The sequence below is a fragment of the Egretta garzetta genome, unplaced genomic scaffold, assembly GCF_000687185.1.
Source record: "Egretta garzetta isolate BGI_Z169 unplaced genomic scaffold, ASM68718v1 scaffold7, whole genome shotgun sequence".
NCBI lineage: Eukaryota > Metazoa > Chordata > Aves > Pelecaniformes > Ardeidae > Egretta > Egretta garzetta.
This window is the reverse complement of record NW_009260350.1, coordinates 3,330,135-3,353,596: the sequence shown is the minus strand read 5'-3', so window position 1 is coordinate 3,353,596 and position 23,462 is coordinate 3,330,135. Positions and strand designations below refer to the sequence as shown.

Genomic DNA, 23,462 nt, shown 5'->3' with positions numbered 1-23,462 from the left:
CGGCGGGAGGTGAGTGCCGCCGGGCGGGGGGTTGGGCCCGGTTTGAGGGGAGGCGGCTTGAGGGCCCTGCCCGGGCTGCGGATCGAAGCACCGTCCTCTCCTGGCACCCGTTCTCATCAGCGGCTTCCGCTGGGCAACCCGAGTCTTTATTTTCTGGTTTGTTTGGGTTTTTTTGAGGTGAAATCAGCACAGTTAGCGCAGGCCGACCGGCTGAAGCCCTTATTTCAGCTACAGCAAAAACGAGGGGTGTGGGGTGAGCCCCTCCCCGGCTGCAGGACGGGCCTAACACCGGCTGTGGGGCTGCAGGCCTTGCTAGAGGCAGGAGACACCCCCTGCTATGGTGGAAAGGAGAAGAAAGAGGGGTTTGTGTTCGTGTCCTCCTCTGCCAACCCCGCTGAGGAGGCAGGGGTGGTTGGGGGGGGTGTTCTTCTTCTTTGGGCCAGCTGCAGAGGGTGGTAAGTGCCATCAGTGTAGCATGAGCGGGAGATGGATGCTATGGCTCCCAAAAGAGGACAGAGAGGATGCTCAGACAGTGGCTCTGGAGGCCTCAGGAGGAGCGTGACATGGCCCCATGTGGCAGGGCTGAAGTGGCAGCATCCTCGTTTGTCTTATTCTCTTCATGTTTTTCTTTCTGTTTCACCTCAGTGAGGGCAGAGGGGCCCCAGGGTGGCTCCAGCACTGGTGGGGAAGTGAGGTGGTTTGGGGTTTGGAAAGGGAGGACAGACAAGCTGAGGTGGGGGAATCTTAAAATTGAAGTCATCCCGCCAGCAGGATTGTTGTTAAACGAGCATCTACATTAAATTTCAGAACAGATCTTCAAGTGACGCTCGCTCTGTCATTTCATTTGTCTCCACCGCTCAGGAAGAGTGGGTAGTCTGGCTGCATAGTCATTTCTCTTTATTTATTTATGTTTGGTTCCCTGCGTGTAGCTACTGTGTGATTTCTGGGGAGGGGCAAAACCACTGCTGGTGCTGGAAGGGGCCTGGAATGTTCCCTGTATATAATGTTACCCCTTAGGCTGGCCCATTGACAAGCTGGTGAGGGGTCTGGAGCCCAAGGCTGATGGGGAGCGTCTGGGGGAGCTGGGGGTGTTCAGCCTGGAGAAGAGGAGGCTGAGGGGAGCCCTCATCGCTCCATACAACTGCCTGACAGGAGGAGGGAGCCAGGGGGGGTTGGGCCCTGCTCCCAGGGAAGGGGCAATGGGATGAGGGGAAAGGGCCTCAAGTTGTGCCAGGGCAGGGTGAGGTTGAACATTGGGAAAAATTCCTTCCCCGCAAGGGCTGTCAGGCGCTGGAAGGGGCTGCCCAGGGGAGGAGTCCCCACCCCTGGGGGGATTTAAAAGCTGGGCTGACGTGGTGCTTAGGGCCAGGGTTTAGTGGTGGGATGGCAGGGTTAGGGGAATGGTTGGGCTTGATGATCTTAAAGGGCTTTTCCAACCTAAATGATTATATGACTCAATTACTGTTTTTCAAAGTTAACTGCTAGGGATTGCCTCTCAGACAAATCTCCCCAGTAGCCTATAAACTGCTACCACTAGGCCGGCTTTGTGTAACAGTCAGGGTGACGTTAATCCCGAATCAAGACAGTGGCTCTGGATTTACACCGGGCACAATAGAAATCAGAAGCTGTCCCTCTGTCATTGCAAAGGTGCTGGCAGACTCAGCTGGCATTTTGCGCGTTCCTGCGGAGACACGAGCACGTTTAAATTGGCAGCTGAGTATCATAAGCTTGACACTTGGATTTAATTAACTTCACATCTGTCTGGATACCCAAAGTGGCTGAAATGGCCCCAAGCCGGGTCTATAAGCAAGCAGGAAATTGAGGTCAAGGCCCAGCAGCATTTCTCAGGGTTCGGCGTGGAGAAAAGCAGTTACACCCAGACGAAAACAAGTCTGCTGCATGCCCATTTCTGGGTCACCTTCTTTCCTCTGTCCACATCTCGGGGAAATCAGTGAAAGAACCCCCGGAGAGTCCTGAATAAAGTCTGTTGCTAGTAGAGCGCAATGTGGAGTGTTTTGGCAGTGATTTGAGAAGGGAAAATGTAGGATGGTGCACATGAGATCTTGCCTGGAGTTTTACCAAGCACCTCAGCGAGATGAGCGAAACACCTGCTAGGTGTCTTAGAACATGCTCTCTCTTCTAAAACATTGCTCCAAGAGGCTTACAGCCGAGGATTTTTTTGTTAATACTTTTAAGCATTGACATACAAGACAAAGCCCTGGTTTTGGGTTGTTTTTTTTTTGTATTTGGATTTACACAGAAAGACTTTTAAGCTGGTACAAAGCCTGTCGGAAATCGTTTACGGCTGCCTGTGTGGGTCCAGGGGTCTGTTCGCCTGAATTCAATTGCAAATTAGGGTCTAGAAATGTTAAGAGGAAATGGCTAAGCTGAAGCAGCTCTTTATAAAGCAGCTACATTTACTTTATTTCATAATGGCTAAGATGGATTTAATTAGAAAACATCTCTGTTTTCAACTGAATAATGCTCTTTGTTTACTGTTTGAGCCATTTGGGAAAATGGAAATAGGTTAGCCAGTGCTGCTCAGAAGCAGCTTTTATGCCTATGTACTAGTTCAGCGCCAAGAGCTGTGGACACCGATACTGCAGAGAGTTGTCAGAATCCAGCCAAGATAATCCATGCAATTGAATTCTTAAAAAGATGGAAATAAGTGTTCAGTGTAATCTTTGGAGGGGGCGATCTCTGGGAGAATCAGATGCTCCTCTAATTGCTTTTTTTTATTCCATTCATCCCCTGTAATGGGAATTGCTGGGAGAATTTGGGAGCCAGCACCTCTAGGGTGTGGGATCTGGCTGCCTGAAATCTGTAGGAGCTTTTTGCCCTCGTTGTTGGGGAAGGAGGGGGAATGAGCTTCTGCAATTATTGCCATCAGGGTGATGAAAGGAAAAGTTTGAAATACGATTTCAAAGGCTGGCTGCTGCTGGGCTTCTGCAGGCAGAATTCCCAGTGAGATCTGTGGAAACTTGTGTGGGACCACTGCAGAATCTCATTTGTTTTCCCCGTTCACAGCAGCCGCTTCTGCAGAGGTGGAATGCAGGAGCCAGCAGCTGAAGCAGGAAGCTTTTATGTTACCAGAAACTTTGGGAGACCATGGCATAAGATGCGGAAGGGGGATTTTTCAATACTTAAAAGCCACAGCAGAGCCTGCCAGCGGGCCAGACACTGAGGGTAAGAGCATTCCCTCTGGATTCCAGCAGCCCCACCACAGTGCAGCAAAGCTGGCTGCAAAACTCTGGGATGATCTAGTAGAGGATGGGGGGAAATTGTGGCTTAATGCTCATTAAGCAGCACTAAGTTTTGGTTTCTTGGGCTGGAATTAGGACGATTTCAGACCTCGAGCCCTGCAGAGCTGGATTACACCTTCCAGGCAGGAGCCAGGTCTGATTGTGTCTGCAGGTGAAGCAGTTGGCAGTGGCATCGGGGAGAGATGGTTGCCTGATCAGCACCACCTCCCAACAAGGTATTTCACCCGGAGAACATGGAAAGGACCTTAAACCAAAGAGATTTCAAGTTCAGTTGAGTCTCTGAACATTTTACCTTCAGCATGAAGGTTTGCAAGCCAATTCCAAAAAATGGGGACATCTTTCCTTTGAAAGCAGCTGGGTGCAGATGGAGGAAACTGTGTTTTAACATGTGGTGTGAGGCCTGAGACATTTCCAGGGATGTGATTTTTTGAAGCGGCGATTCTCGGGAGCGGGGGAAGGAAGGGAGGTTGGCGCAGTTGCTCATGAGGTGCCAGGATGGATGGCTGGCAGGAGGGCTTGGCAGAGCTGCCTTAGCTCTGCATGCTCGCCTCTGAGGGATTGCCTGTTGCTGCTGCTTTTTCCCGCTGATTCTGAGGAACTGTTAGGGAGGCTGTGATTGATTTTGACCCTGTTTTATTTATAAGATCTTTATTTCTTGCGCTGGTCTCTGTGCCATTTTTTAAACGCATTTGGCTGTCAAGATGTCAAAAACTGGAGAATTGCTTTTGGAGTTTATCTTCCAGTCCATCCATCTTTGGCGTTTATCAGGTACCTTTATATCACTTGGGAGAAAACTTAGAGCTCCTTCAGGGTATCTGTTGCACCTCCAGCAAGGACAGCCGATGGGGACAGGGCTGCACTTAATCAGAAACCCCAGCTGCCCTGCCAGGGTCTGGGCTGCTCCAGGCCAAGCACAGATGAGAGCACCCAAATTCTCTCCTGTTACTCCTCGATACGCCACAGCAGAGGCTCCCCCCCTACAAATACCTGTGTGATAAACACCTCTCCCCTGTGAGAGAAGGACTGGGCATCTCCAGGTCGTTTTCAGTGGCCGTGGAATTGGAGGTTCTTTCCTCCTGGCTGTAAGGCTGTTGTGATCTTAGACATGGCAAGTGCTGTACTCAGTGAAGCGGATGCATCTTGCTGCCGAAGTCTGGGGAGGATGAGGAGAGCGGTCCTTGATGTACAGGAGTAAATAGGTGGCTAGGTGAACTGAACAAAGCGTTATGTCCTTTAGTGTTTGTAATGCAGCTTCCCACTTGCACTATGCGTGAGATCAGCTTTGTTCTTCATCTTTGAGGAGTTGCTGAGTTTCTTCCTTACCTTGTAGAGATGGACACAGGGGGAATTTCCTTCCTCTTGCATGGCAGCTTGTGGAGGTTGTCTGCAGTCCAGGGTTAAAGTCCTGGGACCCCAGGTGGAGGCTGTGGCATGGACCTCTAGCCTCTCCTACTTGCATGTTGGATGGTTTCTGCTGCACCTTTCCTGGTGCAGGTGGTGGCTGTGAGCTGTTGGCTCTCTGGGGTCTCTGCTTTGTGTGATCTGAACTCCAGCACACTCAGGGAAGAATTCTTTCAGCAGAGGCGTCATTGCTTTGGGTAATGGAGGTAGGAAATGCAGATCCGAGCCTGTTCTCCCATATACATGCAGCAGATGCTGCCTTACCAGTCTCTGATGGACAAGAATATATACTATTGGGTCTCGCCTCTTTCTCTGTCTGCCAACACTAAATGATTTGAGCTCTTCTCCTTTGGAAGCAGGCGCTGTAAATCTTGGATCCTCTGTCCCCAGGGCAGGCATGGCTGGGCGCCGAGGATCTGTCTGATGGTTCCCAGGCCGCACTGATGCTGCTCTGCCAGAAGAGAGATGGGGAAAAGATACTTCTGTGACTACTGCGACAGGTCCTTTCAGGACAACCTTCACAACAGGAAGAAGCACCTCAATGGAGTGCAGCATCTCAGGGCTAAGAGAGTCTGGTACGACTTATTCCGAGGTGGGTACTAGCAACTGTCTGCCACTCCCTTCCTGGGACTGGGGAGGTGATGGATGAGGTGGTTGTGGTGAATAGATAAAATAAATCAGCACTGGTGATTTATATTCAGATTGTGCCAGTAAATTGTGGACTTGATACTGTTGCTGTGAAGCAGTCTCAGAGGCAAAACCCTCATGTGTTTGGATGTGTGAAGGGGAAACGGTAGATGTCAGCTGGGACTTAAAATGAGGTGGAAGAGATAGGGAGGTTGTTTCTGAGAACAGGAGTTTCAGATAAAGCTCTCTTGGCATCACAGGCAGCTCTGGGACAGGAGACCTGAGAGAACAAAGCAAGTTATAGTTTCTGAAGGTGAGTTAGGGGCCTTCTGCAAACCAGAGTTGATCTCTGATGTGCGAGGAGCAAGGAATATGTGTGGGTATGTGTGCGGATGGCGAAAGTGGGCTGGAAGGCAGGCTGAACACACGTGGTGTGTGAATGGGCAGGAAGCTGGCCCCAATTCTCTGCACTGGATGGAGATGTTGGCTCTGAGTGTGGCTGTGGGAGAGGCTGAGGATGCGACTGCTTGACTAGGGATCCCAGAAGGGTGAGAGGGTTCAGGAAGCAGCTCGAAGCACGGTATGCTCAAACCTATCTTAGCCAAAGCGGGGAGCAGAGGAAGAGAGCTAGATGCACTGGAGTTTTGGCAGAGGAGGGACTGGAGTTTTGGGGCTGAAGGCTGTGTCAGGACGTGCTGGAGGAAAGCCCTGTGTCCTCTGCCTGTTTAACAGGACTCTCCTCACCCAGCTCAGCACTCTGACCTGGCTCGCCATGTGTTTTAGTACCAGCCTAAGGAATACAAGTGGGAATGTGTGTCCAGGGTCCTGAGGGCAGGACTGTGTGTTTTGGCAGTAGGAAAGACTTAGCTCAGGTTCAACGGATGGTGAAACCATTGCCTGTATGTTCCTCTGCTTCCTTCTGGTTCCTCAGGATCAGGAGTTGCAGGCTGTGTTTGTCTCCTGGCTAGCTAGGGGAGGAATACCCTGCGGAGCTCTGTGTGGCTCTGCTCTCTGCTTAACCATATGTGGATGTTGGAAGGGCTCACAAGTGTGGAGGATCACAGCCCAGCACAGTTCTAGCTGGGTTAGTGATGGTGAGGCAGATTACCTTCTCACCAGGCTGCAACCCTTGATTTCCCTCTGATTGATAAAATTCCTCATCCCATCCATGATTAGGGGGTTCATCTCTTGTCTCCAGATGCTGTGGCCTGGCATCAGCCAGTGCAAGTTCTCCTGCAGTCTGTTAGAGCTGCTGTGTCTTTGGGGCTCACTTTCTCCAGGACATCTCTGGGAGGTGCAGGAGTATTTCAGTGGTGTCCACTGGAGACTTGGCACAGGGTTCGGTGAGGCCTTGCACAGAGCTTTTCTGAGGGCTCTGTGAGTCTGCCTGGTCTTTCTCTGCTGCACAGAAGGGCTGCAGGGTCCTTGCTTTTCTGTCATGCTTCTTTTCCCCTACTGACATGGGGAGAAAGCATGAAGCAGAAAGCAAAGGAGGTGATATTTGCAAGCCAGTGAAAAGCTGAAGTCAGGGGTACAAAAAGGGACTGTTAACTGTCAATTTGTCTGTTGCTTAAATTCATGGTTGTCATGTAAAATGGCTTCCCACTAGGCAACTGACCTATTTGGGACCACGATATGACAGGGCATTGCTGTCCAAGAGATCTTTACCCTGTTTTGTCCTTTGTCTCCCCTAGATGCTGCCGCTATCCTGCAAGAGGAGCAAACCAAGAAACCTTGTCGGAAGTTTCTGCAAACAGGTGAGTTCTTCTGAGGTAGAAATAACTGCTTGAGCTCCGGCAGCTCCTTTGCGAGCCAGCCTAAGGCTGATCTGGAGAGCCCTGGTATGTGTGTTTGTTCTAGAGGGAGCGAAGGGCTTGGGCCTGTGTGTCCGGCATACAGGTGTAACGGATCTTGGGCTTGCATGCACATGCACGAGGGAGGACCTTGTCTATGCAGCTCTCATGGAGCTCTGTGGCTTTTGTTACAGGACAGTGTGATTTTGGGTCCAACTGCAGATTTTCCCACATGACAGAGCAGGACCTGGAGAAGCTGAGTGCCCAGGTTCAAGGTGAGTCCTCGAACAAGAAAATGTCCAGGGGTCTCTGAGGAGGGGGAGTTGCTGCAGGGAGCATGGGCTGCAAAGGAGCACATGAGGGGTTGTTCAGCGAGAGCCTGCGGTCCTGTGTTGCCTGTATGCAGCAAGCCGAGCATGGATCCCTCCCGCCTGCCTCTCAGTGCTACATGAGCCTGTAGCATGGCTGTAAGTGCTGCAGTTTTTCATATGCTTTCTGCTCTTGATCTGCTGGCACAGACACAAACCTAGAGTTGAGCAGTGCTGTTACTACTTAGCAGCAAGCGTCTGAAGCATAGAGTGCACTTTCTGAGCCCTCGGGGTTTTGTTCAGTCAGGGAATAAAAACTGTCAGCAGCAGAGGGCACTGGTACATCACTTCCGCTTAAATTTATGGTTTTGATTTCCTCCCACCTCTCTACTATTACCTGGGAGCTGCTGCTTCCACTCGTGGAAAGAGCTAGCCTGCTGTCTGTTGGGTTGTCCATGGGGTCCTGGACCTAGAAATGGCCTCTGCTCACATGGCTTTGGCTGAAACTGAAGTTTGGGCAGAGGATGAAAGGCAGCTGTTCCCCTTCTGTGAGTCTCCAGAGCACTTTTGAACTTTTTCATTCTGGGAGCACCACCTCCCTGCCCTGAACGTGGTGACAGCTCTGTTTTCTGTATAGGATTCATTACTTTGGTGGTGAGAGAAAATGTGAGTGAGGTGTTGGTGAGAACTTATGGAATGGTTGAGCTCTCCACTGGAGATCATCCAGTGCCAACCCTACCTTGCTCAAAGCAGGGTGAACTAGAGCAGGCTGCTCAGGACCACGTCCAGTTGTGTTTTGAATATCCCCAAGGCTGGATGCACTACAACCTCTGTTGCAGTGTTTGACCACATTTGTAATAAAGATGTTGGGGTTTTTTTTAATATTTAAATAGAAATTCCTGTATTTGGCTTGTGCCTGTTGTATCTTGCCTTTGTTGGACTCCCTCCAGTACGTCCCTGTCTTTGTGGTACTGGGGAGCCCAGCACTGGACACAGCACCCAGCTATGGCCTCACCAGTGCAGAGCAGAGAGGAAGGATCGCTCCCTCAACCCACTGGCAATGCAGCCCAACTTCTGAGCAGATCTTGTGCCCACCCTGCTAGCTGAAGCCAACTGTTGTTTTGCCAATAATCTGAAAAACAGGCTTAAGTGTTGAAAATGTGTATGTGTGCATGCATACATACATATGAGATTTGGGGTGTGCCTGGGGTAGAGACTCTTTCCTGACCTTCCGAGGGATCGAATTTGAGGAGGCAGGGCTTTGGTGAACCTGGGGGAGCAGGAGGAAGGCAGGCACTACAGAGCTATTCCAGTCCTCACTGTTGCTGAGTCAGTCTGCGAGTCCCCGAGGCAACTCCGTGAATCAATTGCTGAACAACGCTGGCAGTCAATAAAACCCATCTCGTTGGGCTGCGTGGGAGACAGAGCGCTCCAGCCAGCCCTTCTCGGAGCAGCAGTGCCGGGCTGGCAGTCACGCTCCTCTTGCCTGCTGCTAGCCCAGAGCCTCTCCCCGACCCTTCTTTGCTGTGGGGTTTAAGAGCTGGGCTCCCAAGAGGTGGCACGGGATGTCAGCCTATTTGCAGGAACCTGTAGTGTTTCCAGTCATTGAAGGCTGTTTATTGCAGGGGAAGTGAAAGGTCTTTGGAGCAGAGCGCAGCTGCAAGGGAAGGCTGGCAAGCTCCTCTGTGCTTGGGCAGGTTTCTTTGCCAATTACGCTTGTTATTGAATATTGACTTCTGTCAAATGGGTCAGGTGTAAGTGGAGAATTGGCTAGTGAGAGAGCTGATTCCTGGGAGATTACTTGGAAACCTTGCATTTGTATTACTAAGTCAAACATTAATTAAACAATTAAACTTCAGGGAGCGATGGCCAGGGGACAGCAGGGTGTCTTGCCCTTGGCTGTGCTGCTCTGGCATGAATGGCTGGTTGTAGAGTTAAATCCCCTTCACCTCTCTCGTGGTATTGCTCCGTGGAAATCCTGTGTGAGCCGAGTGAGCAGGCTGAGCATCACACAGACCTCTACATCTGATCGGTTGAGCCTGCAGAGAGCTCGGAGGGATTCGATGGAGGGAAGAGCCCAGCAGGACTTGGTGGAGAAGAGGTGCAGCCCATGACACAGTAGACTGGATGGAAGGAATAGCTGCAGAGGCCGAGCCACCGTCCAGTGTGTCATGGGGACATTTCACCACTCCTCAGGCTACTAAAGCGTCAGTGTCTCGGATGGTGAGGCTTAGGGCAGAGTTAAAGGCAAGCTTGTGCGATGGCAGCTTGGACTGAAGGTTGCATTACTCACACAGGACACCTGATCCTGGCAGCGTGGCCGTCAGGCACCTCTGCTGGTAATGTCCCTGTATGCGTTAGCGCCTACTCTCGGTGTTTCTGTGCTGCGAGGCATCACAGGCCACGGCCAGCAAGGTGCTGCAGTACAGGTTAAAGCCGTGGTCTGGATCAGGCTGCCTCTCGCTGAATTGTCAGCGTCCTCAGAGATTTCTTGTCTGAACCTGCAGCGTCTGGGAGATTTTGACAGGCTTGCAGCCTGGGGTGGTCGGGAATTTGAGATAAGCTGAAAGGTTCCAGAAGCTCCAGAGCCCTCTCACCGTTTTGTGCAGAGGCTTGTGTGAGCGTGCAGGAGATGACCACGCTCTGCTTCTGGTGGGGTAAAAGTGGACAGTCTCTTGGTGCATCCACAGTGCTGCTTAACTCCGCTTTCCTCCGCTCTGGTGCATGGGCGTAGAAGCAGAGGAGCTGTCAGACTGCCTTGAACCCATGTCTCCCCTTGTCCAGGGGCAGATGCTTCAGAAAAAGGTGCAAAGAAATCCTGTGGTGAAGTGGTGTAGCCCACTAACCCATGTTCAGGGGTGGGCTTGCATCCTAAACCTCAGCAAAGCCTCTTCTGACTTTTTTTAACACTACTAAACCATGCTGGCACTTTCTTTGTCTTAAAAATATTGAACCTGCTCCTGAATCCCCGTTAAGTGTTTGGTGTCGGTAGTTCTGTGTCAGTCAGCTCCCCTTGCTAACAATGCGTTTTTATTACACCCAAAAGAAACGTTGCATTATTCTTAACATTTGGCCTTTTTAATGCAGGGTATTCACCCTGTTGTTTGCATTAGTCTTGTGAGTTAAGTAGGAAAATTTCTGGATCATTCGCTGTTCTATATCAGCTTAGAGTGTGTCCTAGTTTGGCTTCAGCATTTCTGCACCCCGTAGAATATAGTCGTGAAGAAGCAACAGTTTCCACCTTCAGCAGGGAGGGAGGCATATTCCCAGCTGTTACCACATCAAAGCATTAGCCTTCTGCATCTACTGCATCATTCATCAGCAAGACACTTCCAGGCTGTCATTTTAAGTACAGTCATGTCAGGAAAAGTCACTGTCAAATTGCCGTTGTCTTGCTTAAAGTTATTGGCTCCCCGCTAAGCTGTGTCACTTCTGCTGGGAATATTAATACAGCGCGGCCTCTTTGGTGAGCTCCAGCTCACCCGAGCTGCGAGGGGAGAGTGAGGGCATGGTTGGGTAAGTGTTTGCGATATACCCGTGTGATTGAAAGAATGAGTGACCCTGCTGGGGTGGCTGTAGTCAACCGGTTTAACTTAGCAATGAGCAGGAGAAGGAGCGCTCTTACATTTGGCCACCGCTTCTTGGCTGCAGGGCGGTGACTTCTTAAGCTGCTCATATTGCAGGGCCTCATCAGCCTCACCTCGCAGCCGCAGTCTGCTGATGTTCGTGGGCTCTGGAGGAGTTTGGGCTGCCACATCTTCTGGCCCAGGGAGGGAGCTGAAGGATTACATGTAAATCTCTTTGCTGGGTGACCTGCTTGGTACTGGTGGTTGTGTCTCACATGTGGTGGTGCCTCATTCAGGAAGAAAATTCATGGTAAAAGTTGCGTGGGGAGAGAAGATAAATCTGGGCTCCCACTCTGGCATCATTAGAGAGACACTTTGTGACCACAGATGCTCTTTTAATTGGCTGTAATTAGACTTTGAAGCAAACACCCCAGTGAGAAGGAGCGGAGGAAGCACCTTCACACCGGCCTTGCCACTGCAGTCTGGCTGGCTGCGTGACCATGTATAAGGAGTAAAGGCCGGTAACTGTGTTTCAGAGTTACATCTTGGAATACCTGTTGGCATTCAGGGGGTGTTTCCAATCTCATGGTGGTTTTGGTGGTCCCTAGATGGGACCTGTGTGCTTCAGAGGATGATGAGAAGAAAGATTTGCCTTTCTGATGAGCATGTGTCGAGGTGGACAGAGCCAGAGAGTTGCCCGTACCTGCTGCCTTATTTCTCAGCCTGAGGGTTGGAGTCCTTTGGAGCAGTAACTTATGGAGCTGCGTGAACAGGGAGCCAGCAGGATGTGTCTCTGATCTGGACACCTGAGGCCTCATTTAGGCCAGCATGAGTCTGGAGCCGTTCCACTGAAGCCAGTGAGCTTTTCTGGATGAGACAGTGAGTTTTGGCTGCTTGAGTCTATAGGCTCCCACCAGTTCCTGGTGTGGCACTTTGGGGCAGTGGCCTTGGGGCTCCCTGCTCTAAACAGAGAGGTTTTGGTATGTTCTGTGTTGGGGCTTGGAGTAGGATGGAAAGGAAATTTTGGTGGTAGATAGAGATGGGAGAGGTTTCTCTCTGTGATTTTCCTCCCTGCCTCATCAAAACCTCTCACAACCACTGCTTGTCCCCTTGCCAGGGTGGGAGGGGCCCAGGTGCTCGCTAGGTGGAGAAACCTGGAACAAAGGGAAATAAAGTGAAAGTGGCTGTGGCCAACATTGCTGGAAAACTCTAAGCTGGGAGCTGAATTCACATATCCTGAGTCTGAGCAGTGCCCAGCTCAGCAGACTGAGCTTCTTTCCTCCCCAGTGTCATCACTGGGCCAGGCTGTTGGGTTGACCCCAAATAGCTCTGCTGGGGCTTTACTTCTTGGGAACAACCGTAGAAGACTCGAACAGTCCTGTCTCCAACCATATCCTTATTGCCGGGTTGCAGAGCAGCACCTCGACATCAGGACCACAGCAGGCTGTCTTTGTGGTGGCAGTGAGTACATCGTCACCCCTCCCAGCAGCAGCAGATGAAAAGGCTGGATGACAAATTATCCATCTCCGGCTGCTCATTGTGTAGCACATTTCTGCCATCCTTATTAATATTCAACAGGCAGATGAATAATTGGTTGCCACCACTAGGATGAAGTGATCCTTCACTCTGCCCAAGCAATATTAATTTCACACCCTGTCTGGAAACGTATAATATTTTCCTTAAACCTGTGACATATGGCATGTAGGTGTGGAGGAGGCTCCTGGTGGGCACGGCTGCAGGTGGCTGCCGCCAGGGTGGCACCGCTGGCAGGTTGATCTCTAAATGGGATCAGGGTTCCCCCAGAGTGCTTGTCCAGGAGGGTTTGAGGAGCAGGGTGAAGGGGAATGACATACAGCTGCCTCGGCTTCCTTTTTGTTAATAGCAGTGTTTGTTTTTCAAAGTATCACATTCCCTTTTCTGCTAGGTGGGAACTTTCCACTAGGCTGGAGATCTAACAGCTCTGAGCGTCTCCTCAGCCCGCTCTGCCTGACGTGCTGGCAGGAGTGTGACTGTGTCGTTTGTGTCAAGGACTTGTGCTAGACCCTGTTCTCTGCTAGCATCCCTTCCTGCTTTGTTAATGGTGCCAAGGGGTGGCCGGGGAGCCTTGCTAACTGGGCAGCTGCAGATCTCTGCCCAGTGAGAGGGACTGGTGAGTGCTGGGCTGTCCCACTGGCTCTGCCCTTCTGCCCAGAGAGGACAGTGCTGCAGGACAGGGTGCCTGCAGGCATCTGCCCCATGCAACGCCCCCAGCATGATGAAAAGCTGGAAAGGACCTCAGGCTGCCCTGTCTCTTGGTAGACAGCAGAGACTTCCCACTGGTTTCCTTGCTCATTCCTAACTTGCATGAGAAAATGCAGGAACTCATTCTCCTCCCTCTGCCGTGCTCTGCTCTGACTTTGCACCTAGGCTGAGCAGGGCTGGGCGACAGCCTCCCGCCCTGTCTCTGCAGGGGCTGGGGATGCATCACGCAGCCTGTGCCTTAAGCAGACCTGACAGCATCTCTGAAATCCCGTCTCCCAGTTGTACATGCACTCTGAACCTTTCAGACTCTCGCGGCCTGCCAAGTCTACATCGATCCGGACAGACGTCCCTGTCACTCCCACCTAACTGGGCAGAGGTGGCAAAGTCCCTCCTGCCAGTTGGAGGGACACGTCTTTGGAAATGGCTCAGGGCTCAGGGCCAGCAGAGGCTGTTTCAGGCGAGGATGAGGACGACCTACCCCAGGGGGAGATGTCAGACTCCCCTCAGTTAAGTGCCCAAACTGCCGCCGTGCTCACTGGCTTGGTTCTTGTTCCCGGCTCTGTCTGGCTGGAGCTGTCACCAGTGAGGAGGCCAAGCATCAGATGGCAGGTGGAGGAGGAGGAGGAGGGGCCGCCACAGGCAAATTGCAAACTTGCCACCATAAGAACCTATGCAGGGTAATGAGCAGCGGGTTTAATGGAGTGAAAGGACTGCAGCGTGAGCGTCTGATAGCCCTCTCTCTCTCAACCAGGGGAACAGAGATCGAAGGAGCTGCGGCAGGAGGGAGCAGATGTCCCGCCTGGCACCATTGAGGACTGGCTGGAGAAGAGAGCAAAGAGACTGAGCACAGCTCAGAGTAACAGGTACCGGTGGCTGGGGAGCATCCGTGTGAGGGCTGGCGGCTGCTTCTGGCCCGGACAGAGGGGGGATCCCACAAGAGGGGTGTGAATGTGAGAGGAGAAGGTGCAGGCGATCAGAGGTCCTGGCTCAGCAGGACCCCCTGAGCTACCATTTAACACTCTGCTTGCCAGCGCTGCACGCCTGCCCTTAGCACACATGACAGACACACATATGGATCCTGTCTTGCATGCCCATGTCCAAGATGTGTGCACGTGTCTCCCCATGTGCCTGGGGGGGGGGACAAGCCAGGCCTCACTGCCTGTGGCTGATTCCCTGGGGAAGGCAAGCAGAGGGGTACTCCTGCGCTCTCTGCAGAGTGCGCAGATGTGCCTGGAAGGACAGTGCCGCTGTGGCGATGAGTTATTAATGCTCGGAGTTCGGCAGCAGGAGCCTGGTCTCATCTGTTGACAGTTTTCCCCATCCTCTGCCTGCCCAGTCTGCACATCTCTGCCAGTGTTCTGTCCCTGCCAGTGAGAGGGTGGAATTAGCTCCTCCTCGTGGCATTCATTCGGATTCGGGCGCCTGCCGGTGCCTGCTGTTTCCTTGCTCACCTGACTGTGCCGCAGGCTTAATTGGATGACATTTGGGCAGGTGCCAAATCTCTCTTTTGTTCTTTTTCTATTTGCTCCTGTCCTCCCTATGTTTGGTCTGGGCAGGATCTTCCTTCTGGTGCTTGTCTGGGCTCGTTGCTTTCCGTTCGGTCCATCCATCAGCTTGGCTGCCCTTAGCCTTGCAGTGGTGCTCACTGACAGCCATAACCTTCCTACCCCCCCGTACGCTTCACTTGCCCCATTTTGCTTGTCCTGCCTGTAGAATCCCTTGATCTTGGGGTAGATCATCTCTTACAGAGACAGCCGTCGTTATACCCAGAAGAATTTCCAGACCTTCAGAACTACTTGGTCCCTGCTGCCTCCAAAGGTGCACAAGTCCTGGGATTTCCAGGGTTGTTGCTTTCTACCCAGCCTCTCTGCCCCTGCAGGCTCAGAAACCACCCTCAGAAGCTACACACCAACTATTCAAAGCTTCTCTTCCTCTATCTGGCCTTGCCGATGCCTGTCCCTATCATTTCTCTTCTCCCCTTGTGCTCTCCAGCCCCAGCGTTGTCCTTCCGAGCAACTGTGTTTTGCTTTGTCTGCCAGAGAAGTTGTTTTGCATTGCCAGGGAAGAGGGCCTGTTTTCGGCAGGTCCCCATGCTCCTGGTGTCTAGGGAGTCTGCATTGCTCCTGAAAATGCTTTTAAGGACAAGGAGCTCGCTCTCCCCCCTTCAGTCTTCAAGGTCCCTGAAATGTGGCAGAATCTCTGGCAGGGTCTAATGCTGCTTTGGGGAATTTGTGGGTTCGGATGATAATCTGCCTAGGGGCTGCCTTGCCTGGCTGCTGATGTCAGTACAGACCATTAGTCTGCACAAAACAGTAGCGAAAGTGCTCTCAAGGGCAGTCATCTCCAGAAGGAGATGCTGGAGACCCAGCTCCACCCCTGTCTTCTCCGGCAGCGCTGAGCAAGAAGGATTCAAGCTGGGATGGAAGAGTTCTTGGAAGCACACTCTCCCAGAGCGTGGTGGGAAGCTGTCGCTGTGTTAAGCCTCAGCCTGTGAGCGTAGCTGAGTTTGTTTCTGCCTTGCCGGGGGCTTTCTAGCAGGGTAGCTGGCAGGCAGTCACAAGTGGAGCTACTGCCTTGCATGGTCTCAGAGTACACTGCGGTGACAAGAAAACGCCATGCTGGACTAGAAGTGGCCATGTGGTCAGGTACTGCCTTGGCTGAAAGGTAGTGCTTGCTTAAAGGCAGTAACTTGAGCAGCATTTCTGATTGTCACCTAGCTTAGCCCCATGGATGCAGAGTTGCCACGCGGCCTTCCACCCATCCTCTGCGCAACCACTCTCCCAGCTCGAGGGCACAATCTTCATTTGGAGGCCTCCAACCCGACACGTGTTTTCAAAGTCACACTGTGCCATTGCTTTCTGGAGAGCTGGGGTGGAGTCAGTGTAGTTCTCTTAGCAGCGGAGCTCTGCCAGGGTGTGATTGATTTTTAACCTGCTTTCCAAAGGAATCGCAGCGCATCGGTGCATGTGAGTGTGTGCTTCTGCCATAGCCGCCGTAGAGCCCGCTTGCTGATTTCCATCAGAAAGGGGTCTGAGGCCTCAAAGTTACTGAGATACTACAGGTTTCACGAACGTGGAAGTGGATAGAGGAGAGGGATACCATTAATTACTTCAAAAAGGAAATGTTCTTGACCCATACTGGACACCAGAGAACCCCCATGGGACAGCCATTCCAAATGCTCCAGCTTTAGGTAAGCCTCTGATAGCACTTGTATTTTAAGTGGCCCCAGGGAACTGAGTACCCAGACAGCATCCTTGCTATTGATTAGTTCTGCTGCTCACAGAACAGCTCATTCATCGAGAGCTGTGCTGTTCCACCTTGCAGCAGGCCTTGTCCTGCTGTTGCTGGGGCTCCCCTGCCGGCGTGAGTGACAGTGCCTGGATGTAACAAAAAACATTCCTGCCCGGGAGGGGCTTGGTCTGTGTCCTAGCAGTCTTGTCCCATCCTCGGCTCTGAAGAATCCCCATCAAGGTGGTAAGCGTTCAACCAAATGACTTTGCTCTGTGTGAGTTGCCTGGAAAACACAGCCCTCAACTTCTGGAGCTGGCTTTTGACCACGTCGTCGGCCCTGCAGGGGGCGAGGAGGGTGCTGCTTCTTTGGAGCATTATGTAAAGGAGTTTGATTAGATTTCTTCTGGCATAACAATTAAAAAGATTCATCAGGATCAGAGGTAGAGGCCTGAGAAGCTGGAAGGTTGCTGTCAGGGCTTGTGCTAAAGAACAGATGAGTTTCCTGCACTCAGGAATTAATGGAAAAGGTACGTTTCCCATTAATTTAAACCTGCCCTGGCCAAGTGCTTTCTTCAGCTGGAGACAAGGGAGCGATGCTTCTTGCTTTTGCACTTCTTTGGTCAGGTGTGGCGTTTGAAGCGGCCTCAACTAGTAAACATGAGAGAGAGAGACAGAGAAGTGTTTCCCAGGCTCTGAGTTGGAGGAGGAAGCCTGTTCCCTCTGCTGAAGGGTGCTTCTGTGAAAACACCCCCACCGTTTTGGCAGTTTCTCCATTTCCGAGGGGTCCTTGTCCTTTGGGAAGTACACAGCTGGCTTGGGATTTAGGCTGCTTGGAAAGAAACATCTGCTAATTTTGTTCGTTCTTCTCAAAACTCAGCTGTGTGAAGAGTCGAGAGCAGCTGGGGGTGGGAGGGGACAGGGCCAGCCGTGCTCTCGGCACAAGGCCTCTCCTTTCAGCAGCCATGCTCCCCCCGCAGACCCCCTACCTGAGTGCTCCCACCTTATTTTTCAGTGGCGTACACTAGGTTAGTGAGCACTGACTGCTTGAAGGGGCTGGGGGCTGGTTCCGCAGCAGTTCTGATGTTGGATTGGGGGGCGGGGGGTGGGTGAATATACCTGCTTGTTGATGACCAAAACCCTCATCTGCTGGATCCCTCCTCTTTTGGGGGCTAGCAGAGGGGGCACAGGAAGCTCAGGGCCTTGCTATCAAACTGAGACGGCCCCATCTCACCTCTGCCCTTCCATCTCCCCACCTCCCCAGTGCTCTGCCTGAGAAACCAGCACCTTTCCAGTATCCACCGGGCTGGCCGCCAGTGCAGGATCTGCCTCCGTCGCTGCAGGCCCCCCCACCCGGAGGGTGGCCAGTCCCCCCCCACCTGCAGTGGGGCTGAGGCACAGGGACCCCCTACAGAGGTGGTGCTGGAGATGGACTGCTGCTGCCTCGCCTGCTGTAAGAAAGGGACAGAATTATTTATATACACTTTGATATCAATAAAAGCCTTCCCCCCTGTTGCAGCCTGCCTGTGTCGTGGTGTTTGTCACCTGGCAGCCTCCCATGGGTTGAGCTGGTCGGGTGGTTGTCTCCCTGCCACCAGAATGGGGATCTGCGCTCAGCAGAGCTCCCGCTCCGCACGGAGGGGCTGTCGTCTGGAGCAGACAGTCCCCATTTCCCCAGGCAGCATCCGTCTCCTCGGACCGCTGCTGCCTGTGCCCTGCGCTGCCTGCTTTCAGTCCAGTTCTGTGGCCGGGGTCAATGTGGCTGATCCGAGCCAGGGAAGGGAGCTGTAGCCAAGCTTTTAAAACTGATGTTTAATATTTCCTCCATTGTTTATGATTATGTTTGCTTCTGTTAAATTCAGTGTGTAAAACTGCTTCGGTTCAGGTGCCAGAGCTCCTAATGAAGAGCTTGGGGAGCTCCCGTAAGCCCTACGCTCCTGCTCCCACTGTGCTGAAGGTTGAGAAGCAAGGAGGAAAAAAACATCTTAAGGTTTCTCCTTCTCCAGGAAACTGAGTAAATGGTGAGTGCCAGCGGGGCCAATACCTCCATGGGTCGCTCCCTGCTACGGGAGCTGGCTGGGTGGGCATGTGTGCTGGGGGCTTGAGCTGGGAAGGGGCGAGGAGGGACGCCATGGCCCTCCTGCTTGCTGTGGGGGTGCACTGGTAGCCGAGGACCAGGCGCAGTGGCCGCGGAAGGCCACCAACCCTGCCTCTGGCTTCTCTTTACTGCTCTGGAAGGGCTGCCCTGGAAAAGATTATAGGGGTGCTTTTAGGGTGCAGCTTTGGTATGGCCAAGCCCAGCCCAACCACATGGCTGCCACAGTGAGTTTTACGGAGTCGCCTCTCCTCACCAGGAAAGGGGGGGATGAACAAGGTCCTCAGCTTGGCGTCCTTGGGAAGACAAGTGGGTGCTTGGCTTCACTGCAGAGCTGCTGGGCAGGCGGGGGATCCCGGCCAGCAGCATCCCGGGAGAGCAGCTCTCCAGCAGCGGCATCTGTCCAGGGTGGCTGCACCCCTGCCAGTGCATTTCAGGTTTGGCCATGTGTGGAGGCAGCAGGTCCAGATTCATGAAGAGCGCGGGCAGGAGCCAGCTGCCTTTGGCCAAATCTCACCCGGATCGTGCCGGCACTCAGCTGCCTGGGACAGGGCAGAGCTGCCACCTCAGGGCGTGCAGGCAGGTGGTCCTCGGGAGCCCTCAGCCCTAGCCCATCCATGAGCTGGAAGTGACCGTGGCATGGCTGGGTGCGGAGCTGCGTGAGCCCTGCTGCAGCGGGGAAACCAGCCTTGGCCAGAGGCTGGTTGAGCTTTAAGCCAAACTTAAGGGTGTGTTTATCCTTCCTGGTGTGGCTGTGGACGCTCTGCTGAGCCCTGTGCTTGCTGGTCTTTGGAGAGCAGGAGCCCGGGGCTTGGGCTCAGGAGGCGGCATCAGCCCCGAGGCCCATCCTTGCCTCCCCTTGCAGGAGCCGGCACGTGTGGGTAACCGAGCACCCATGTGGCATCTATCTGGGGGAAAATTGGAGTCCCCTGGAGGAAGGGGACCCCTGCCCTGAGCGCAGAGGTTGCACAGCTACAGGAGGCCAAAGGCGGGGGCAGGAAGACCCCAAAGGAGCTGTGGGATGCTCCAGAGAGGGGGCGTGAGCTGCTGAGCTCTGCTCTCAGCCATCGCAGGAGCAGCTTTGGCTGCTCTCTCCAACCTGCTTTGATCTTGTGCATCCCCGTGCCCCCAGTGCGGCGCAGGGGGAGAGCCCCGGGGGCTGCTGGCGTGGGGGGGCTCAGCCCATTGCCCCCACTGCTCCGCTGACTTCAAAGGGTGACAAACGGCTTTGCCGTAAGTCTGAGTCTTGGCAGGGGCAGCCAGGCCACACGCGCGGGCGCCTTCCTAACGAGGCCACGGCTGCCGCCACCGCTGCTGACAGAGGCAAATCAAAGAACGACCCTTCCCATCTCAGATGTTTCGAGGACGGCAGCGAAGCGTGCGCCGGCTGTTTCACAATCAGCCATCAAAATACTTTGCAGTTCCTCACCTGTGTTTGGAGACGGGCTTCTATCAGCCCCCAGGTCCCCTCCCTGCTCCGTGTGCTCCGGTCCTGGTGTGTTTGGGCGCACCCATGGAAGTGCTGTTCCGGGAGGTGTTGCTTTACCCAACACTCAGAAGCTTCCCAGCTCTGAAACTGCTCCCCAGACCCAGCTTACATTTGGTAGAAAAGCACGTCTCCGGCTGAGCAGGCTGGAGCACCAGGCAGCTCCCTGGGTGAACTGCAAAACCCAACCATAAATGAAAATCACAGCATAAAACACAAATGCAGCCGCAGCCCCTCTGCGCTCTTCCTCGCTCCCAAAGACACGAGCTGCTCGTGGCGCAGAAACCCCCAGTAAAGCCTGAAAGCCGAGAGCGGGAGCGTTCCCTGCCAAGCACCAGCCTGCACAGGGAGGCTGAGAGGGGCCAGCAAGAGGGGGGGGTTAATTAAAATGGGGTTTTCCTGCAAAAGCCTGTGTGCTCTCCAGCCGTCGGGGCCGAGCTGGGCATCGCTTGCAGGGTGTCATGCGTTCATGGAGCCATGTAACTCCCAGGTACTTGCTGGAGCCTGTAAATTACAGGCTTTTATGGAGGCATGTTTTACCGCGTGGTGTCAGGCGATGTAACGATGGCATGTATCACTGCCGGGGACGGGACGCAGCCAGCGTGCGCTAACCTGGCGAAAAGGCTGTTTGCAGAGCGCTGCGAAGACGCCAGAGCAGGACAAGGCTCTCAGCTCCATCCCTCGCTCCCAGGCAGCCCCGGGGGGCAGCGGGGTTGTTCCCAAAGGATGCTGCAGGGATGCGCACGGCCCCACGGGGCTCGGTGTCCTCGGCAGGTCCTGGGTGCCCCGGGGGGGGCGGTGAGGAGCTGCGGCCCATGGGTGACAGCACGAGCCAAAGTGGCTTTTATAGAGCAAGAGCAGGAGTAATTTATCGGGAAGCTTTTAGGGAAATGAGCAGCTCCTGGGCCGCTGCCAAGGCGCAGCCCCGCTGGGCTCTGCCCGGTGTCCTCTGGCAGCTCTTGCTGGGAGAGGAGGGGGGGTCGGGAATGGGAATGAGGACAGGGACAGGATGGGAAGGGTGATGAGGACGGAGATGGGAACAGGGATGGGGACAGGACTGGAATGGAAAATAAGAATGGGAATGGGGTCTGGGATGGGGATGGAGATGAAGATGGGACAGGGATGAGGATGGGATGGGGATGGGGAGAGGGATGGGGATGGAGATGAAGATGGGGACAGGGATGGGGAGAAGGATGGGAATGGGGATGGAGATGAAGATGGGAACAGGGATGGGGATGGGACGGGGATGGGTCTGAGACCATCCCAGACTGCTTGAGGTGCCAGAGAGAAGAACAACCTTTACCAGCTCCTGCCCGTCCTATCCCAAAATGCTCCTCGGTGCTATGGCAATCTTGGCACCGGTGTTTTGCTCTGTCCGGCAGAGACTGCTGGTGGCACCCACGCAGGGTCCATCCCCCTCCCACCTCCCCTCACTCGCGGCAGCCCTGCACCTCCCCTCATCCCACTGCAGCGCTTGCATAGTAAGATTATTTTTTTTCCCTTTCCTAGCAAGCATTTAATTAAATTAGCGAGGAACATTGCTGTCTTGCAGCAGCCGCAATGAGCCATCCCCGGCTGCGGCAGAGCCGTGCGAGGCCAGCACGTGGGGAACGTGGTCGGGCCCCCATGCTGCCCGCCTGCAGCCCAGCCGCTCCTGCATCGGGAGCTGCCATCTCCAAACCTGCCTGAAGAAATCCATTCCCCCAATTCCCGTTAAAATTAATTGGCAGCTTTGAAAAGCTGAGCTTGGGGGATCGCATTATTCCTTTTATCTAATTTTTCTTTTATCTTATTGTATTTTCTAGCAAATTAAATTGTCCTCTTTTCTTTTTGGTCCCCTTATGTTTATTCACAGAGTCTGTAATAGACCTGGTTAAAAAAAAATATATGTATATATACCCCCCCCATCACCAAGGCCACGTGGCTTCCTTTGGAAATGCCAGTTCATAAAAAATCAAAACTTTCTGCGGGGAGATGGATGAAATTTCATTACGGGCGCGGAGCCTCCCCCCGCTTTGCGAGGCAGCCGAAATGATTTCATTGCCGTGGAGCACTTCCCATTTTCATTTCTCATTTGGATGTTCAGTTCAATTTGTTTGATAAATTATAGGAGATCAAAAACACCCCAAACCCAAATCAATAAACGCAGCCGATTCCACCTGGCATCCCCGAAAACGGGGTGTCCCCCCCTCTCAGTGCTGGGGACGCCCGGCTGGAGGGTGGGAGGTCGCAGGCAGGCACAAGGAAACACATTTTCCCCACGTGGGGGTCAAACAGGGCTGCAGGGAGTTGGAGGCTGGGGTCACCCAGCCCCAATGCCCCAGGGATGGTCCCCACCAGCCCCATTCCCCATGGGAACCCCCCCCCGGCACCGCCTGCGGCGGGGGCGCAGCAGCTTGTCCAATTTGCTCATGGCGCCGAGAGCTTCCCTTGTTTTTATTTATTATTTTAATCTATTTGTCATTAAAAATGCATCATTTTGGGGGCTCAGGGAGGGCGATCTGTCAGGCAGGCGCGGGCCCCCCCGAGCACACGCAGCCGGGTTCGCCAGGGTGGTTTGCAGGAGCAGGGCCGTGTTGTCACCAGCGGGATGGCGTCACTCAGCGCAGGGGATTACAGGTGGGGCCAGACCCCACCGTGGTGTAAATAAGGAGTAAGGGCGCTCCCCTTCCTGCCAGCCGTGGGGCAGGGTCCCCAGCCTGGCCCTGGGATGGGGTCCCCCCCAGAGGCCCTGTGACCCCCCAGATCCTGGCTCCCCCAGATTTGCCGCTGAGCCAGGTGGAAACACTTTTGGGAAGGTGCATAGCAGCTGCGCGTTCTCCCCGTCGAGGCACTTTATAAGGCAAACAGCCTTAAAACATTGGCCAAATGGCAACAGAAAATAGCAGGGCACGGGACGAGGCAGGCGGATAAAAGCGCTTGGCGCTCGCACCGATCCATGGGAAAGGGCAGGATCTGTGGCAGGATCCATGGCTGGGCCAGGGTAGGGGACATGAGGGTGTAACCCCCCCCTCCCAGCACTGGTGGGAGCCACTGGGAAGGAGCGGGGTCCCCTCCAGACCCAGTTTTGGGGATGCTACAGGCCCCCTGGGATGCTGAGGGGGCCACAGACCCCCCAGCCACTGCCCACCCCTCTTGCCAGGAGGACTCGGCCATGCACTGGCAGTGGCTCAGTAGCACCCATGGGTGCTGCCATGGCTCTGCACCCGCCCGGCACCCATCACCCCGTGCCTGTCCCCATTGCTGCCCCCCACGTTGCTCCCGCATCGCCAGGAGCCCCAGCAGCCCAGAGCACTTCAGAAATCCCAGTTTTATTTCAGATCGGCAACAACCAACCAGGAAAAGAAAAGAAAAGAGAAAAAAAAAAAAAACACCCCCAAAACAACCCCAAAGAATGAGAAACGGCCCCAAACCCGAACCAGTCCGGTGCCCAGGTGGGTGCTACATACAGGCT

General features: G+C 53.7%; 1 protein-coding gene across 5 annotated transcripts in view; it reads left to right on the top strand.

Moving 5' to 3' along the window:
* The window catches only part of ZMAT5 (zinc finger matrin-type 5), a 19,904-nt gene extending 1,959 nt beyond the window's left edge, over positions 1-17,945 (top strand). The window contains exons 1-7 of one of the 5 annotated variants that reach the window (XM_035898337.1): positions 1,483-3,186; positions 4,758-4,870; positions 5,055-5,256; positions 6,986-7,048; positions 7,279-7,359; positions 13,951-14,062; positions 17,692-17,945. In XM_035898337.1, the coding sequence (XP_035754230.1) occupies positions 5,130-5,256; positions 6,986-7,048; positions 7,279-7,359; positions 13,951-14,062; positions 17,692-17,821 (513 nt within the window). In that variant the 5' untranslated portion in view covers positions 1,483-3,186; positions 4,758-4,870; positions 5,055-5,129 and the 3' untranslated portion in view covers positions 17,822-17,945. The other 4 variants (XM_035898339.1, XM_035898338.1, XR_004842520.1 and 1 more) reach the window with 4 other exon arrangements.
* Positions 17,946-23,462: the final 5,517 nt, after the last annotated feature.